Genomic DNA, 14244 nt, shown 5'->3' with positions numbered 1-14244 from the left:
AGCCTGGGAGGTTAAGGCTGCAGTGAGTTGTGATCACATCACTACACTTCAGTCTGGGTGACAGAGTGAGACCCTGTCTCAAAAAAAAAAAAAAAGTGCTTTTATGTTGGGGCTTGCATTGCTGTTTCTGAGAACCCTCTGCCGCCATATGAACAAGTTCAAGCTAACCTCTCTGTAAAAAGAGAGATCATGGAGAAAAAGGCCCCAGCTGTCCCAGTCCTCTCAGCTGAGGGCCAGATATGCAAATGAGGTCATCTAAGACCATCAGCCCCAGCTGAGATCAGCTCAGACCAGAACAACAGCACAGCCACAGAATGATAAGAAACAGGAGTTTGCTATTTTAAGCCACTAAGTTTTAGGGTGGTTTTTTAGGTAGCAAAAGCTAACTGACCATCTCCAAACTCCCAGTCTCCAAAACTGCCCAAACACGTTGTCCCAAAACTCTTACCAAGGAAGGAATTAAGTGATACCAAAGAGAGAAGGAAATCCTGGGCCATACTAGTGGACCATGATCCTAATACGGGGAAAATGTGGAGTCTATTCCTTTGTAAGTGTCCAGCCCCGTGCCTAGGAACCCCTGTTTACTGTTGTATCCTTTCCAGGTAACTTTAAAAAACATTTAACTCGAAAATAATTTTAAACTTTCAGAAAAGTTGCAAGAATAAAAATAGTACCAAGAACACCTATATAACCTTTATCTAGATTCAACCTATTAACATTTCGTCCTGGTTACTTTGTCATTTGTTCTGTGTGTACACTCTTTATCTGAACTTTCCTGATGATAAGCTACCTACATCATGATCTTTTATCCTAAAAACTTCATTGTGCATTTCCCAAGAATTAAGATATTATCTTAACCACAATGTAGTTATCAATTTCAGTAAGTTTCACATTGATACTTTATTTATTTATTTTTTGAGACAGAGTCTCGCTCCATTGCCAGGCACCAGGCTGGAGTGCAGTGGCGTGACCTTGGCTCACTGCAACCTCCGCCTCCCGGGTTCAAGCAATTCTCCTGCCTCAGCCTTCCGAGTAACTGGGACTACAGGCGCGTGCCACCACGCCCAGCTAATTTTTTTGTATTTTTAGTAGAGACAGGGTTTCACCATGTTACAGGCCAGGATGGTCTCGATCTCTTGACCTCGTGATCCGCCCGCCTTGGCCTCCCAAAGTGCTGGGATTACAGGCGTGAGCCACCGCACCCGGCCACATTGACACTTTAATCTACTGTATTAATCTATCAGTATTCCAGTTTTGCCAGCTGACCCAATACATCCTTTAAAGCATTATTTTCCGTGGAGCTGGAGGACGTTGTCCTAAGCAAGCAGGAGCAGAAAATCAAATACCTTATGTTCTCACTTATAAATGGAAGCTAAACACTGAGTACATATGGACATAACGAAGGGACCCACAGACACTGGGGCCTATTGGAGGGTGGAGGGTGGGAGGAGGGTGAGGGTGGAAAAGCTCCCTATCAGGTACTATGCTTACTACCTGGGTGATGAAATACTGTACACCAAATCCCTGTGACACACAGCTTACTTATATAACAAACCTGCATGTGTCTCCCAGAACCTAAAATAAAAGCTCAAAATAAAAAGTAAAAATAAAGCATTACTTTCTCCTCTGGCACAGAATCAGATCTAGGGTTAGATATTGCATTTAGTTGTCATGTCCCTGTCTTTTTTTTTTTTTGAGACAGGGTCTCTCTCTTTCTCTCTCTGTCACCAGGCTGGAGTGCAATGGCATGCGATCTCCGCCTCCCGTGCTCAAGCGATCCTCCCACCTCAGCCTCCTGAGTAGCTGGCACTACAGGCACGCTCAGCTAATTTTTAAATTTTTTGTAGAGATATGGTCTCACTATACTACCAAGGCTCGTCTTGAATTCCTGGACTCAAGCAATCCTCTTGCTTCAGCCTCCCAAACGGCTGGAATGACAGGTGGGAGCCACCACCCTCAGAATAGTTACCATGTCTCTTTAGCCTCTTTTTTTTTTTTTTTTTTTTCCAGAGACAGGGTCTTGCCTGGGTTGGTCATAGTTCACTGCAGACTTAAATTCCTAGGTTGAAGTAATCCTCCTGCCTCAGCCTCCCGAGTAGCTTGGACTACAGGCGTATACCAGCTATTTTATTTTATTTTTGTAGAGATAGCATCTCAAACTCCTGGGTGATCGTGTTGCCTCAGCCTCCAGAGTGCTGGGATTACAGGCCATCATACCTGGTCTGTTTAATCTGGAACAACCCCACAGCTGTTCTTTGTCTTTGATGTCATTGACATTAGAAGAATCCAGCCCCCCAGACCCACCAACGCTTGTCTCTTTAAAAAAAGAGTTCTTATTTGGGGGTTGTATGGTGTTTCCTCTTTAGTTTCATATTTTGCCTTCTAGATGAAACCATTTCATAGGTGACATTATGTCTTTCTCTTCACAGCTTTTCCAGGTACTTTAGGACTGATAGAGTACCCTGACCCCTCATCACCAACCTTACTCAGCTCACTCATCGTAGGATACAGTTTTCCATGGGACTTCATCATTGTGTATTTAGCCACATCCTGCTCCTCCTCCCACTAGCTCCTCTCACTCCAATCCTACCTGAGGCACCATGTCCTTAAAAGACTCCATGATCTTGGAGCTCTTGGCCTCCTGATAATAGGAGAAGCAGCTGGTGATGACGACCACCACAGCGAGTACGACGCTCAGGTAGAGCTGGGGGTGGGGAAATAAAGCATTTCTCAGTGGGGCCTTGTCTTCCTCTTCACCCTCAGAAAATTGGTTTGTAAGGGTCACAGCAGTTTCTGCAGGTGAAAGAAACCGTAGGACTGAGTTGAGAGCAGAGGGGTAGGGAAGACGCTGCGGTGGGGCCAGTACACTTGGCTTCCTGGTGAAGGAACCCTGAGCCGTGGTGAGCCATTAGCAAAATTCCTGGTCAGAGAAGGCCTGTATCTTTCTCTCTAGGAAGGCTGATCAGTGGACGAGCGGATGGAGGGGGCGGATGGTGAAGGAGGCTGGGAGGAGGGAGATGAGGTTAAAACTGTGGAGAAGAGAAAGAGACTGAAAAGTGCTTTGAGGATCAATTGGGAAAGTTGTCAAAAAACAGCAACTTTTTAGAGGACATTGTGCATCTCGGGGAGCTGGACCACAGGCTTTCTAGATAAAAGGTGAGAGGAACCAAGACGGACTCCGGGCTCTCTTAGAAAGTGCTAGGAGTGTTAGGGATTTGGACCAGAGGACTTCAGGAGTGCTAGACTGCTGAGCAAAAGAGTGTCTGGGGCTGAGCAGAAACTGGGCTGGCCATAGTAGTAGCTGACCAGACTCACGTTGTCTTTGGCAGGCTCCTCATGGAAGTATATCTGGATGCCGTGGGCCACAAAGCAGAGAATGGCCCCAGTCCACAGTAGGAGGGAAAAGCCGCCGAACAGTTGCTTACAGAATTTGACCCATTCTGGAGTGGTAGGGGGTCGGGTAAGGGTATTGGGTCCATCTTGAATCAGGATTTCCTTTGCCCTTTGGTGGCTATGGCCCTGTGTAGAGAAGAAACAGGGTTGGCTAGAGAGCTGCGAAAAGAGGAAGAGGCATAGCAAAGGGGAACCTGACATTTGGAGCCCCAGGGTGGGTCTAGAGTCCAACAAAGCTTTCAGAAGGTCGCTCTGAAAGTTCTTTCTGGGTAAGGTGAGATTTTAAAATCTGCGTTAGAGGAGGGTTGTCACTTTGCATGCTTACATAGGAAGGGTTTTGTCTGTGGATTGATTCACAAACCTTTTTGAACTTGAGAACCTATCTTGGGTCCTGCTATGTGGTAGGTGCTGAGGATACCAACGTAAGAATGGTCCCCACTTTTAAGGTGTTCCAGTGGAGAGATAAATACATACAGATAATTATAATGTGCAGGACCAGTGTGATGATGAAATATAATACTTAATGTTGATAACATATTAACACCCACACTTTGACTCTCCAACTTAGAAGGAATAAAATCTAGTGTTTGGTAGCACAACAGGGCAACTATAGTTAATGATTTACTGTAGATATCAAAATAATTAGAGGAGTGGATTTGGAATATTCTCATGCAAAGAAATGATAAACATTTGAGGTTATGCATATCCTAAATACCCTGATTTGATCATTACACATGCTATGCTTATATCAGAATATTACATGTATACTATAAATATGTACATTTACATATCCATATATATATTCATATATATATATTTGAGACAGAGTCTGGCTCTGTCTCCCAGGCTAGAGTGCAGTGGCATGATCTCAGCTCACTGCAACCTCCATCTCCCGGGTTCAAGTGATTCTCCTGCCTTAGCCTCCCAAGTAGCTGAGATTACAGGTGTGTGCCACCACACCTGGCTAATTTTTGCATTTTTAGTAGAGACGGGGTTTCACCACGTTGGCCAGGCTGGTTTTGAACTCCTGACCTCAAGTGATCTGCCTGCTTTGGATTACAGGTGTGAGCCATGGCACCTGATCCATACATTTTTTAAAAATATAAATAGAAAAAAAAAAAGAAAAAAATATAAATAGAAAAGAATACCAATATAAATGGAAAAGAATACCAACAAAAGGCATGAATGCATAGATTCTCATTCTACTCTTGTACACAAGCTTACGTGCCTTTTCCTGTTAATGAAAATGGCAGTAGAACCTGCCAATCTCCATCAGCCACTCCCCAACCTCTGTGTGAAACACGCAAGGGGCCCTAAGACCCTTTCGGGGGGTCCACAAGGTCCATTTTTATAGTAATACTAATCGTTGTTTGCCTTTTTAAACTCAAACTAATTTTCTTTTTCTTTTCTTTCTTTTTTTTTTTTTGAGACGGAGTTTCGCTCTTGTTACCCAGGCTGGAGTGCAATGGCGCAATCTCGGCTCACCGCAACCTCCGCCTCCTGGGTTCAGGCAATTCTCCTGCCTCAGCCTCCTGAGTAGCTGGGATTACAGGCACGCACCACCATGCCCAGCTAATTTTTTGTATTTTTAGTAGAGACGGGGTTTCACCATGTTACCCAGGACAGTCTCGATCTCTTGACCTCGTGATCCACCCACCTCGGCCTCCCAAAGTGCTGGGATTACAGGGGTGAGCCACCGCGCCCGGCCAACTCATTTTCTTAAGAGTATATAGTGCAATTTTCTGAAGGCCAACTGACACGATATCACAACAGATTTAATACGGAAAAGAGAATCCACCTATCTTCTATTAAAAAGTGAGACATTGAAGAGGTTTGCAAAAATGTAAGATGATGCTATTTTTTTTGTTTTGAAAAATATAGTTATTTGTCAAAACATATATATGAATATATAACAACTTTATTTTTGTTATTTTTAAATGAATTGAGAAATACATTTTTAACCTCTCAATTTTAGTGTCTAATATGGTAAATATAGACAGATGTAAACCACATAAGCACAAGCTCTTTGCTGTCCTAGATAAATTATGAGTGTAAAGGAGTCCTAAGAGTGTAAATTACACTCTTATAATTTATTCCTAGATAAATTATAAGAGTGTAAAGGACCAGCACCACCCTAAAGCATTCTTATTCTTTTATTTAGTCCTAAACTCTCCTTGGGTGTAGTTACCATTTTCAGCTTTTTCCAGGTAGTGGCCATGGAACGTGGCCAGGCAGAGGGTGAGGGGTGCGAACTTTGGACTTGAAGTTAGGAGACTGGATTTCTAGTTCAGCTTTTGTCCTGGCAGCCTCACAGTGGGAGTCGGAGACCCTCTGCCTCCTCAGGGAGCTTCTTACTCACCGTTGTCAGGTTCACGGAGTACTTGGTGCTCAGCTCTTCCAAGGTTAATTTGTGATCGTCCTGAGGGGACAGTAGAGGCATTGAGGGAAAGGAGGTGGCCCGGGTCATTTCCAGGGAGAGGGGGAGAAACAGACTGGAGATTGTTAGTCCAAACTGCAACTGTATCATTTGGTAAGCTCCCCACTACTTATTTTTTTTGAGATGGAGTCACTCTGTCACCCAGGCTGGAGTGAGGTGGAGCGATCTTGACTCACTGCAACCTCTGCCTGCCGGGTTCAGCTGTTTCTCCTGCGTCAGTCTTCTGAGCCGCTGGGATTACAGAGGCCTGCCACCAGGCCTGGCTGATTTTTGTATTTTTAGCAGAGATGGGTTTTCATCACGTTGGCCAGGCTGCTTTCGAACTCTTGACCTCAGGTGATCCGCCTGTCTTGGCCTCGCAAAGTGCTGGGATTACAGGCGTGAGCCACCGTGCCTGGCCTAGCTCCCCACTGTTTTGCAGACCTTGGTCAAAGTGAAACGTTTCACAGGGCTTCAGGCTGTGAGAAACAGCCGGCCTAACCCTCTGACCACACAGCAGACAAAAGTCCAATTAAAGACAAAGGCCCCACTAAAGAAACAACCCTATCACATCCTGCTGGGCAAATGTCCAAGGAATACTATTATATTCTGTGGAAACAAGGGCCAAAAATCCGCCTCATCATGAGAACATCTCGTCGATATCCTGCCCGGAGCGAGCCATGCTGCCCAGGCCCCTCCTGCCCATACCTACGAGTACCCCAGCCTGTAAGCGGCGGTGACCTCTGTCATTAAGCTGCTTCCCCGCTTCCAAGGTGTCTGCAATATACCTGTGTTTGCTGTGGAGCTGCCCTGTCTCTCTCTGTGTGCCTTTTTTTAAAACCCTTGCCTTCCCTCCGAAACCTAACAGAGAAGAGAGGTGGCTCTGGCCTGTGTGATGCATTCTCAAGGTAAGATGTTAAAAGGTAGGTGGAGGAGTGTTTTCAAAGGGCGACAGTCAGCGCCCGCTTTGGGTGTTCGCACCATAACCACTTCCTTCTTCAGTTCCTCTGTCTCTCTCTCCTTTTTTTCCTCTTCATTTTTTCTTGCTAGGTTTAGGCCCCTTTATAGGTATTTGTCTTGGATTCTGCTCCTGGGGAGCCACTGCCCCTTTCTTCCACCCCAGCTCCATAGCTATCCCCAGAAATAGCTGCCCGAGCTCAACCGAGGGAAGAAAGCTGAGAGAGTGAGGGAAGGGGAAGGGAAGAGGGGGCCATGAGAGGAGAGTGATAGGGAGAGAATGAGGGAGCAGAAAGAAAGAGGCAGGGAAGGAGGCGTTGGGTGGTCAAGGTGAGGGAGGGAAGGGGAGTGAGGGAGGAGGGATCCAGTGGTCAGGTGGGAGGAGGAAGAGTCAGGAGTGAGGGAGGAGGGATCCAGTGGTCAGCTGGGAGGAGGGATGAGAGGAGCCTGGGGCGAAAGGGTGAAGAGGTAGAGGTGAGAAAATGTGGTGAGGGCCTCAGGAAACAGGAGGAGAAGGGTAACCAGGTGCCTCAGTGATGGAGATGCCACAGGGCCCACGGCAGGTGGGAAATGACACGAGAGTGAGGAGGCGGAGTGAGCTTCAGGGACCTGGGAACCCCCCAGCCCCAGGCTCTGTGGCTGTCGAGGCAGTGGTCCAGGTCTGGCATCACAAAGGCCTCACGAAGGTTTTATCCAAGAATCTGGAAGTCTCAGTCTTTGGGTTTGAGGATGATTGGGGCAGGCCCTGATGCAGAGAGAATTTCTCTGAGGGCAGAACTAGAACAAAGTTCTTGTGTGGTCATGCAGACTTTGGAGGCTTAGAGGTATAGCTGGCTCAAAAATGAAGCAGGTACTCTGCGTGTGAGTGTGCTTTTGAGCGAGGCACACTCTTCCGCCAACATTGGGTTTGAGCTTTTAATTTTAGGAGATCAGCCAGCAGAATAGATCAGATCTTGGGCTCTGGAACCAGTCCTGGGTTTCAATCCTGGCTCTTCCACTTGTCAGCTGTGTGGCTTTGAGCAAGTTACCTAACCTCTCTGTGCCTCTCTTTTCTTATTTGTAAAAGAGGATGCCGTCTACCTTAAATGAGGCGCTCTATAAAAAGCACAATGTCTGACATATATAGTATGTGCTCAATAGGTAGCTTGAATTCAGTCGTAGAAGTTTTATTTGTGGCTTAATATGCAGCTCTTCTCAGTGAGGGTAAAAATATGCTTTTCCATGTGATAGCGTGGATTTTCTCATTTTAAAATGATGTACTTATCTCTTTCATTGACCTTCTCTGGAGTCTCAGTAAGTGCTTTGACTTATTAACTCTGTATATATGTTTTGCATGTCCATAGGATTCCACCTCCTTCCAAGAATGATCTGAAGCATCTGTATACATTTCTATAAACCATTCTATATATTTTCAATTATGCATGTCACATACATTTTCCCTTTCTGTTGTTTATCAACTTTTTGAGACAGGGTCTCGCTTTGCTGCCCAGACTGGAGTGTAGTGGTGCGATTATGGCTTACTGCAGCCTCAACCTCCCAGGTCCAAGTGATTCTCCCATCTCATCCTCCCAAGTAGCTGGGACCACAGGCGTGTGCCACCATGCCCAGCTAATTTTTTTTTTTTTTGTAAAGACAGGGTCTTCCTGTGTTGCCCAGGCTGGTCTCAAACTCCTGGGCTCAAGCAATCCTCGGCCTCGGCCTCCCAAAGTGTTGGAATTACATATGTGAGCCACCAAGCCTGGCCTGATATTTATTTAATTGCATTTTGGTTGGGCAAGCTTTTTAAAAATATGACTGTATCTGAAAACATTCATCTTGGTGCTGATGCAATCCTCCTTCAATATTCAGAAATAGAAATGTTCTCTTCTCAACTGGGATAAATGATAGTCTATTTCTTTAACAGATTGGATTTTTCTTCTCTATTAAAAATGTATAAGGTAAAAATTGAAAGCCCCACTTTCTCTCCTTCCAAACTCAGACTCTCCCCTGCTGAAGTTACTTCTGGGAACAATGCGCTACACGTCCTTCCCGTCTTTTTTCTATGCTTATACAAATATATATCTAAAAGGAGATATTTTTCAACTTTTATACAATCATTCAACTCTATCAACCTGTCATGTATATAAAGCTTATTTTTTTCAGTGCTGCGAGGCTCCCATATTCTGTATTGACCATGCTGTTTTCAATGATTCCCACTACTGATGGATTTATGAGATATTTTCCATTTTTTAACCATTAATAAAATTGCTAGAGTGTCATTCTTATACACAGATATCATTAGGTCCTTGAGCTTCTATTTCTGTAGAATCAGTTTGTGTTGCTGAATCATAGGGTATACTCATTAAGAATCTTAAAAGATTCTGCCAACTGGTCTTGAAAAGGGTTTATCCATCTATATCCCAACAACAAGATGCAAGAATGTCCACTCTCCACACCTTTGATTATGCTAGATAATCTTGATTTTTGCTATTATAATCAGTGACATTTGATATCTTGTAGTTTTAATTTGCATTTTTGAATTGTGTATGTGAGCATTTTCTCTTATGTTTTCTGGTTTTCTGGACTTTATTTTATTTTTTATTGAGATGGAGTCTTGCTCTGTCTCCCAGGCTTGAGTGCAGTGGTGCAATCTTGGCTCACTGCAACCTCAGCCGCCTGGGTTCAAGTGATTGTCGTGTCTTAGCTTCCTAAGTAGCTGGGACTACAGACGCATGCCACCACACCTGGCTGGTTTTTTTATATTTTTTAGTAGAGACAGGGTTTCGCCATGTTGACCAGGCTGGTCTTGAACTCCTGACCTCAGGTGATCTGCCCGCCTGGGCCTCCCAAAGTGCTGGGATGGTAGGCATGAGCCACTATGCCCAGCCTTGGACTTTATTTGTTTTGTGAATTGTCATTCTTACAATATGCCCAGTTTTCCATTGTTTTCTTTTTTATATTGATTTGTAGGAAACCCTTGTCATATACATTACAAATGTTTTCTCACAGTCTTCATGTTTAATGTAGATCATAAAATTCTTAAGAACAAGGTTAGAATTAAAGTTAAAATTCCTGTGTTTTTCTGTGCATCATCTGTGTGACTTAGCTCAGTCTTGCACATGGGGTGTTCCCAAAACCAACTTTAAGGAGATACAATCAATTGAAATTATTTTTAGAGCCCTCATTTTGTTCTAGAGATCTTAGCTCGAAAGTCCACCTCTTCAGCGAGGCCTTCTCTCATTGTTAAATCCAAAGCAGCCCCTCCCCAGCCAGACCCTTCTCTATCACTTGCGGTCTTCACAACGCGTCTCTCCCTCTGAAATTATCCTGCCCATTAACTGTTGACTTGTCTGATTGACTTGTCTTGTTGACTTGTCTGGTTCTCCATGACCCTAGGGACCTTCCCTGGCTTTTTCACAGCTGCATCCCCGGCTCCTAGAACAGTGCTTGGCACAGGGCAGCCGATTCACAAATAGTCCCTGAATACATGTTGAATGAATGATGAGTTTTCAGGTTTTATCTTAAGGCTACGAGGTTTTGATAATTGTCACTTGGGTCTGATGTGTTTTAAAATCTACTGGGGTAAATATGTTAGCATCAGTGGTCTATTCATTTGCTTCATAATTACTGAGAAGAAAACCTCTGAGATTCCTGATTACTCTTGCAGCTGAATGTCACAACCAATATGTCATGTTTTACAAAAATACAGCGAGGATTTTAATTGATACTGAATTGACTCTTTCATAGTAACTTATTTTTATCTTTACTACATTCTGCCTTCCCAAATGGCTGTCAAGTTTAGCTTTCCATGAATTTGTGTTTTTTTTCATTTCTCTTATTATACTTTTAACTTTAATAATTACTGTATGCTGCACACAGTAAACCTTGAGTGTAATTTGTTTTCATTCTATTGTAAATAGAAGCCCTTCGTGCTGTATTTTCTGTCTCCCTAATATTTAGAGATACATTTGATTCTTTGAAAACTGATATAATGTACCCTGTAACTTTGAACTGATTGCTTCTAGTTTTTTTTTTTTTTATTGATGCTGTTGCTTTGCTTTCTTTGATTTTCTTGGATTTTTAGAGAGTTATGGTTGCTAAAACATTTTTTATTTATTCAGAACTTTTTAAAAAATTATTTTCTGAGACAGAATCTTGCTCTATTACCCAGGCTTGAGGGCAGTGGTGCAACGATGGCTCATTGCAGCTTCAACCTTTCAAGCTCAAGCTATCCTCCTCCCTCAACCTCCCAAGTGGCTGGGACCATAGACGTGGGCCACCCCGGCTGGCTATTTTTTTTCTTTTTAGTAGAGATGAGGTCTCACTATGTTGCCCAGGCTGGTCTCAAACTCCTGGGCTCAAGAAATCCTCCTATGTCAGCTTCCCAAAGTGCTGGGATTGTAGACATGAGCCACTGCGCATGGCTTATTTAGGATTTTTAAACACAGACTCCTTATCCAGGATTTCAAATGTTTTGTGCAATTATTTCTGTTATAGTTGCTGTGATTGGTTTTCTAGACTTACTCTATCCTTTGTTACTACATCCAGAGAAAGTGATCTAATCGGGTTTCACCATATTGGCTAGGCTGGTCTTGAACCCCTGACCTCAGGTGATCTGCCTGCCTCGGCCTCCCAAAGTTCTGGGATTGCAGATGTGAGTCATCATTCCTGGTCCATGATTACGTTTTCTGATATGCTTTTTTCCTCCAACATTTTTATCAGTAATAGATGCTGAATTTTACTGATAGCCTCCTCAACCTTTTTTGAAATGATTATTTAATCATTTTTCTAGTTAATGTTAGTTGTTTGTAATATTTTCCTTGCAATATGCTATCCTTGCATTCCACCATTTGGGGTAGTCAATTTATCATCTATATTAATTATAATATTTTAACAAAATAGTACTTGTCTCATAAAATAGGCTGAGCAACAACAAATTATTTTTTATATTCCAGCACATTTTAAATAATATATGGAAATTCTTTGAGGAATTTGGAAAAAATCCTTCATTGAATTCACTGGAGCCAAGGATATTTTTGAAAGACTCATTTTGCATTGTCTTCCTTTGATATTGATCTAATCACTTTCTTCCTATTTTCCCTGCGTTCTTAGCATTATGAACATTTAGCAACTATCTCTGATGCATGATCACATTTCCTATTCTGTAGATAAAAAGGAAATGGCATGGACAGTCTTTCTGCCTGGGTCAAAAGTTGGCCTTAGCTTCTCAGATTACATTCAATAGTAATTCAGGTTACATTCCATTCTTCTTTTTGCTAAGATCCTCTAGCAGACCATCAAAATCTCTTTGGATCTTTTTCTTCCTTTTTTTTTTTTTTTTTTAAGATGGAGTCTTTTTCTGTTACCCGAGCTGGAGTGTAGTGGTGCGATCTCGGCTCACTGCAGCCTCCTCCTCCTGGGTTCAAGCGATTCTTCTGCCTCAGCTGGGATTACAGGTGCATGCCACCATGCCTGGCTAATTTTTGTATTTTTAGTAGAACACAGGGTTTCACCATGTTGGCCAGGCTGGTCTTGAAACTCCTGACCTCAAGTGATCCACTCGCCTTGGCCTGCCAAAGTGCCGGGATCTAGTGCCCGGCCTGGATCTTTTTCTTAACCCCCTACTGCATCTTTGAGATCATGTCTTCTCCTTTTCTCACGGGTCTGCCTGGCCCCTGCTGCTCAAATGTTTGTTGTCCACAAATTTCTGGCTCCCTCGGCAGCCTCCCCAGTTCACTGAACCATTGGGCTAGTCAGGTGCTGTCCGTGCCCACAGGCTTTCTGTTCTTGCAGTTCCAAAGCATGGCATGATTAAGAGGGCAGGCCCTGGAGTCAGACTGACCTAGGTTTGAATCCTGCTTCTGATGCTTACTACCTTTGAAACTTTGAATAATAATTTAACCTTTCTGAGCCCCAATTTTCTCATTTGTAAATTGGAGATAACAGTCTCTCTCTAAATTATTGTGAGGATCCTTTCAGTCATCCAGCAAATATTTATCAATTGCTTAATGTGTGTCAGATGTTTTAGGTGCTAAGGATAAAGGTGTTAAACAAAAGAAATAGAATCCCCGTCTTCATGGAACTTACACTGGAGGAGCCAGACAAACAAAAGCATAAACAACAACAAAAATACATGTACGTTACATGTATATCTTTCTAAATATTATATCTAGCCGTCTTTCCATCTACATTTGAGGTAATAAGTATTTTTTTTTTTTTTGAGACAGAATTTAGCTCATGTTGCCCAGGCTGGAGTGCAATGGCGCGATCTTGGCTCACCGCAACCTCTGCCTCCTAGAGTCAAGCAATTCTCCTGTCTCAGCCTCCTGAGTAGCTGGGATTGCAGGCATGCACCACCACGCCTGGCTAATTTTTTGTATTTTTAGTAGAGATGGGATTTCTCCATGTTGGTTAGGCTGGTCTTGAACTCCCAACCTCAGGTGATCCACCCGCCTCAGCCTCCCAAACTGCTGGGATTACAGGCATGAGCCACTGCGCCCGGCCAGTAAGAAGTATTTATGAATAAAAACGAAGAGAATAGAGAAAGAGGTGCCAGGAATGTTGCTTTATTTGAGGTCCTCTGTGAGGGTCTTTCTGAGGATGTAATGTTTAAGGAGTGATCTGAATGAAGTGACAAAGCCTGGCATGTGAATAACTGGGGAAAAGTGTTCCTGGCAGAGGGGCCATTAAGAATAAAGGCCCCGCGGTGGGATGAAAGGAGACTATACAGATAAAACTTTGGCATAGTTATGGCACAAATGAGCTGCGGTTAATGCTCCTATAGTCACTTCTAACTGTAACTGTCATTAATGACACTGTGAGAGCCATAATAAAGGGGCCGAAATACGGCTTGGGCAAGAATTGACTTCTGACCATTATTCTGAGGTTCTGGCATAGGTTGTAAGAGTTGGTGTCTTTGTCCCTCCCATTCCCAGGCTCCCCTTGAGCAATGCACACCCACCCACCCACCCCTCCATCCCCAGCACGCAAGTGCCCCTGCTACTGCCCATTACATTCTGTCCATGACGGTTTCTGATATCTACTACTCAGGTGAATTTCAACGATTGCATCTACTTTCCCCCGTCCCTTAAAGACAGCACCCAGGACAGGGCTCTGCATGCAGAACAGACTTTCAATTGGTGTTGACTCTTGGGCCCTCAGCCCATTATCTCCTTCTCCCATCCCATCAGATAGAGAGTGGTCTGATTTTGGTCTGGAACAGAAAAAAGCAGAAGTGCCCCTGAGGTTCTGGGTCCTCACAGACTCACAGGCCTTTCCCTGTCCTGGACAAACCCTTGTGGCTCTAGGGTGGGATCAGAGGAAGGAAGCTCCTACTATAGTTTCTTGTATATTTTGCAACCTCACTTCTTCCCCTCTAGCTTTCTCCATGGATGTCATCTGCTCCCAGACCGTTTCCCTCCTGTCCCTGACACTTGCTCTATCGCTTTGCTGCTTCCCCTACAAGCCAGGTTCTGCCACAGCACACATTTCAATAACAC

At 43.8% G+C, this 14244-nt stretch overlaps 1 protein-coding gene across 1 annotated transcript in view; it reads right to left on the bottom strand.

Moving 5' to 3' along the window:
* LOC105715499 (sodium/potassium-transporting ATPase subunit alpha-4-like) overlaps positions 1 to 6938 on the bottom strand; it is a 34649-nt gene extending 27711 nt beyond the window's left edge. Inside the window, 5 exon segments of the mRNA XM_064370463.1 lie at positions 2591 to 2704; positions 3316 to 3519; positions 5753 to 5812; positions 6791 to 6845; positions 6847 to 6938. Coding sequence (XP_064226533.1) covers positions 2591 to 2704; positions 3316 to 3519; positions 5753 to 5812; positions 6791 to 6845; positions 6847 to 6938 — 525 coding nt within the window.
* Between the last annotated feature and the right edge of the window lie 7306 nt (positions 6939 to 14244).

The sequence above is a fragment of the Aotus nancymaae genome, unplaced genomic scaffold (genome assembly GCF_030222135.1).
Source record: "Aotus nancymaae isolate 86718 unplaced genomic scaffold, 86718_ANA_hifiasm-v0.15.2.pri h1tg000108l, whole genome shotgun sequence".
NCBI classification, from domain to species: domain Eukaryota; kingdom Metazoa; phylum Chordata; class Mammalia; order Primates; family Aotidae; genus Aotus; species Aotus nancymaae.
The sequence above is the reverse complement of the archived record's forward strand: the minus strand, read 5'-3'. Positions and strand labels throughout refer to the sequence as shown.